The following is a 4,822-nucleotide window of genomic DNA, read 5'->3' on the forward strand; positions in this document are numbered from 1 at the left end:
TGAAAAAACAAGTGGAAGCAATGAAAGACACCATGAACAAGTGCGAATTCAACTTGAAAGAACAAATCAACACGTGGCCAAGAGGAACTAGCAAGGAAGGAAACAATAATGTATTTATCAATATTTGATTGATTGGTTTGAGTATTTGATAAAAAAAGATTTGTCAAAGTCTAACTTTTTTTTCTTCAAGTCATCTTTTTTTGTCTAACTCACTTCTTATTTTCCCGGCGAGTCTCGAAAATATTCTTATTCATGTATACAAGATCTACATCTAAGAATTGAAGGGTTTGAATAATCAATATTGCAATCAATTGTTATAATCAATAGGCCTTCAAATTGTTCATTCGTATAATTAAGACCCTTATTATCAAACGATCATGATACTTCCCAAAAATCAAAATTCTTGATTAATGAAGAAACAATATCAGCATTCTTGTTCAATAAGATACTAAAATGGAGTAACAATATCACCATTCTTGTTTAGTAAGATACTAAAGTGGATGATTGACTCATTCCATACTAGAAATAATCCAAGAAAATCCTTTGATAGTGATCTTTCACCAAAGAGATTTGGTTTGGGTACTTCCCGACAAAAGAAAATCCAAGCTACATAATGAAGGATGGATTATTTCAAGTGGTTGAACGGACTGACCACAATGCCCACAAATTAGACCTTGTTGGTGTTATCAAGTGAGCACCAACTTTAATGAAGTTCTTTATCTCTTTCTAATGTAGGTGACTCCAATATGCGGAAAAAACTTTTCAAGATGGAGAGATTGATAGGAATAATGCACTCTTGCCAAAGAGGCGTGAAGGCAACTCTAAAGGCACCAAAGAATATATCACAAGATCAATGGCCTTGAAGCTTCAAGACCTACAAGCCTTCACCAAAAAGTATGTGGGACATAAGCTCGAAGAATCTTTCAAGATCTTAGAAGATCATGACAAGGATTTCAACAAGTTTGAGATCGAGCTGAAAAGGGAGATTGTGATATAATCGCAGCCTTGCGCAGTGCCGCAACCAATCAGTAAACAAAGGAACTCACGATGGTAGCATCTTGGACTTGCGATAAGGGGCGAAGCTATGTAGAGCCAAGGGTTCGTGGAAAAATACACTGCATAGAAACTCATATATTTTCAGTTTTATATAAATTGTTGAATCCCCACATGAGAGAAGATTTTAATGTAGTGGAAAAGGAGTTCAAAAACTTCTTTAGGTCATAGGTTCATATCCCAAGTGTGACATCCTAGTAATTTTTTGAATCCTCTTGCACAAAATTTCCGACTCCGCAGTCCTTAGTGGGCGTTTGGACATAAGAATTATAAAATTCCAAAAAAAAGTGAATTTTTTTTTTAAGTGAAGATGATATTTGAAAACTAGAGTTTGTTTGGACACGAATATAATTTTGAGTTGTTTTTGAAGTTTTGTGAGTAATCTAAGTTAAAATTTTGAAAAACAGTTTTTTGGAGTTTTTCAAAATTTCGAAAAATTACAAAATGCATCTTCAAGTGAAAATTTTATGAACAAACGCTGATTTCAAGTTAAAAAAATTCTTATGTCCGAACTGGCTCTTAATGTTGCGATCGTAAAACTGAAGAAGATCATCAAGACAGTGGGATCAGTTATGACACGCAATTGTAGGATCTCTACATTGCGATTGCAAGAGACCTGTCCGGAGCCACCTCAATAGAAACTTGTTATATTTTGATATTTTGTGCTTCTTTATATTTCTATAAATCCTTCCTACTGTGTGAACTTGGTCTGTTAGCATTCTAATTGCAAGGATCAAGGTCTATACATTGGATGTTGCGGTTGATTGCTTAAAGATCTTGTTCTTGTCTAGTTTCTTCCAGGGCTGTAGGATTAATTTGACCGTGCCTCACTAAGGTCTCTATGACTTAAATCATATGGGTTGTTCGAATCATTCATTTCTATACAAATATCTCGTATTATCGGGTCATGCAAGTGCGCAGTGCAAACCCACTGATTTACTGTTTGGTTCAAGCCAAAAGCAGACTATCAATGAACAAAAATAGTGAGCTTATCGCCTTGAAAAAGATCTACCATATCAACCAGGAATCACATCTTTATTCCCATCATAGAACAATTGAAAAGTACAGAAATGCGCTATCCTAGAGCTAATAAGAAAGATGTTCCTGTAAAACATGAGATCAATCAAGCAGGCAGAAAATTCATTTATATTGATGTGAAAAAAGAAAGCAGTATCTTTTAGAAGACTGCAGAAAATATCCCTCGAAACAGAAAACAAAATTTAGAATACTAACATTTCATAATAGAAAGCTACCAAGTAGAACCAAAAGAGGGGAGCATGACATCTAAACAATCATCAAGCCTCCACCCTCTCAGGTGCTGGTGCCTCCTCAGTGGTGGAGATAATAACTTTACTGGTAGGTTTAGACAAGATATCAGCATACTCTTGGAAAGGAGATTTGGTGAAGCGAGTCTCCTTCCAGAAGTCTGGAGTCAGGAACCCATAAGTCTTCATCAAACAATCAAATGTAGCCTGCACATATAAAGAATGGCGTTAAACCACCAATAAAATATATGGTATAAGAGCAAACGTATATAGAATAAGAGAGTTTATTCTAGATCAGAATATATTTATGTTATAAGACAATACATGGCTACAGCAAAATTTACAGTTTAGGGTCTTTTTAAACAAAATTTAATCAGTCGTCTTTTTTCGCCAATTTCTTAAAAACAAAGAGCCATCACAGCATGTCCACATCAAGATTTAAACTTAACCCAGCTAGAAGGAATAAACACAAGTACAAGAATGGTTATAAGAATCAATATTGTTGCTCCCTAATTTGACTTCTCTTGCACTGCATTCAATCATACTGTCACAAATTAACTGCTCTTTACTGTATCCCAGCCATCTGGAACTAGTAAAACATAATACTAGTACTACTTATATCCTACTCTATAAAGTCTCAATATTATATTTTAAAATTTGGAATTTTGAGGTAAAATAATGGTTAGTTTAGTATAATTGTACATTTCTTATAGGAAAGGTCAAATTTTTATTAACATGAAACTACAGAAGTTCATGGCTATTTACAAAACATTTCACTAGAGCAGATTCCATGGTCAATGATATACTTTACATTTAATCATCACCACATTGCCTATTTCAGAATTATTTTTAGCAAAATGTATAGTCCAAATTTTCTTTCCTGGTTCAATGATAAAGTTAGACAAATACAACCGCAACAATTCTCATGTTATAAGATCACTACATGTACTAAAATTTAATGCTGTATTCAATATATCCCACCATAAAAGGTAGTTGCAAGATTTATTAAAAGGATCGAACCTTAACGAAGTTGCCAAGGGTTTTGGTGGATCCACGAGAAGAGGTGAAGACATCCTCAATACCAGCAAACTGAAGCACCTTCTTAGGAACACGAGCAGCCACGATACCAGCACCACGAGGAGCAGGCACCATCCTCACTGTCACTGACCCACATTTCCCAGTTACCTTACATGGCACTGTGTGTGGCTTCCCAATTTTGTTACCCCAGTACCCTCTCCTCACTGGAATCACTGATAACTTAGCCAATATAATCGCGCCACGTATAGCGGTCGCCACTTCCTTCGAACACTTAACTCCCAAACCAACGTGACCGTTCCCATCACCGACGACAACAAAAGCCTTGAACCGGGTTCTCTGACCGGCCCGGGTCTGTTTCTGAACCGGCATGATTTTCATCACCTCGTCCTTTAGAGATGGTCCGATGAGTGTATCGATGATTTGGAACTCCTTAATAGGGAGTGAGTGGAGGTAGATTTGTTCCAGTGAACGGATTTTGTTGTCCTTCACGAGCCTTCCGAGCTTTGTGACTGGGACCCATTTCTCCTCCTCTGTCTCACGGCGGGGACGACGGCCACCACGGCCGCGTCCGCCGCGATCTCCGCCTCTTCCACCGCGTCCTCCGAAGCCACGGCCAAAGCCTCCTCTCTCCCCTCCCCTCTCTGCCATGGTTGTTTGCTGTCAACGGCTAGGGTTTTAGTAAATACAGCGGATGCTGCAGATAGATGAAGTGTGAAGGTGGAGAAGAAGGGGTCAGGTTTATAAGGACTAGGGTTTGTTGGTGCGGTAGAATTGGGCCTGATTGACCTGGGTAGAAATGAAGATTAGCTCATATAGCAGGGCAAGTTTGGCCCATAGCACTAATCATTTTTTCTTATTGTAACCAACTTTATTTTTGAAGAATTAACCTAAATAATCACTCACCCACCCAGTCGCTTAAACTAAAAATAATCGACTTATGTATAATAATATATATATGTATGTGTAACCGTGTATAATAAGTATATAATATGTAAATACTAGCTAGGAAAGTAAATAATAAATCTGATCGGCTATTTGTATAAAGACTGTGCTGAATTTCATTTTCCACTACTACATATACCAATATATAAGTTAAGTTAATAGTTTAATTATATGGATGGTGTTTGGATTGGCTTTTAAGCTGGTGAAATCAGCTTTTAAGCTCTTTTTAGTTTTTTTTAGTATTTGGCAAAGTCAAAAATTGTTTAAAATAAATTAAAAGCGGCTTAAAACAAGTCAAAAAAATAAGTTGGACAACCCCAACTTATTACTTTTTTGCTTAAAAGTTATTTCTATTAAAAAGCCATTTTTTTAAGCCAATTCAAACGGACTCATGTTCACGCAAATATCGTCACGTAAAAAAGATAGAAAAGTATGCTTGAAGAAACTTTTCAATGTCCAAGCTTCTACTATTTGAAGCACTTGGTTACAGAGTGGTAAAAAATTATTCCTACTTGATATTTATA

General features: G+C 36.4%; 1 protein-coding gene across 1 annotated transcript; it reads right to left on the bottom strand.

Moving 5' to 3' along the window:
• Positions 1-2,062: 2,062 nt before the first annotated feature.
• LOC104097623 (small ribosomal subunit protein uS5x-like) lies at positions 2,063-4,139 on the bottom strand. The gene is made up of 2 exons (XM_009604218.4): positions 3,339-4,139; positions 2,063-2,525 (listed from the first exon to the last, which is right to left on the bottom strand). The coding sequence occupies exons 1-2, from the start codon at positions 4,002-4,004 to the stop codon at positions 2,349-2,351; spliced, it is 843 nt and encodes a 280-aa protein (XP_009602513.1). The 5' UTR covers positions 4,005-4,139; the 3' UTR covers positions 2,063-2,348.
• Between the last annotated feature and the right edge of the window lie 683 nt (positions 4,140-4,822).

This window comes from Nicotiana tomentosiformis, chromosome 4 (assembly GCF_000390325.3).
Source record: "Nicotiana tomentosiformis chromosome 4, ASM39032v3, whole genome shotgun sequence".
NCBI classification, from domain to species: Eukaryota; Viridiplantae; Streptophyta; class Magnoliopsida; order Solanales; family Solanaceae; genus Nicotiana; species Nicotiana tomentosiformis.

Bases quoted from the DNA above. Each gene is read 5' to 3' on its own strand.
- LOC104097623 (XM_009604218.4), bottom strand. From the start codon at position 4,004: ATGGCAGAGAGGGGAGGGGAGAGAGGAGGCTTTGGCCGTGGCTTCGGA. The intron at 2,526-3,338 runs GTTCGATCCTTT...TTATATGTGCAG, and splicing joins CCCTTGGCAACTTCGTTAAG to GCTACATTTGATTGTTTGAT.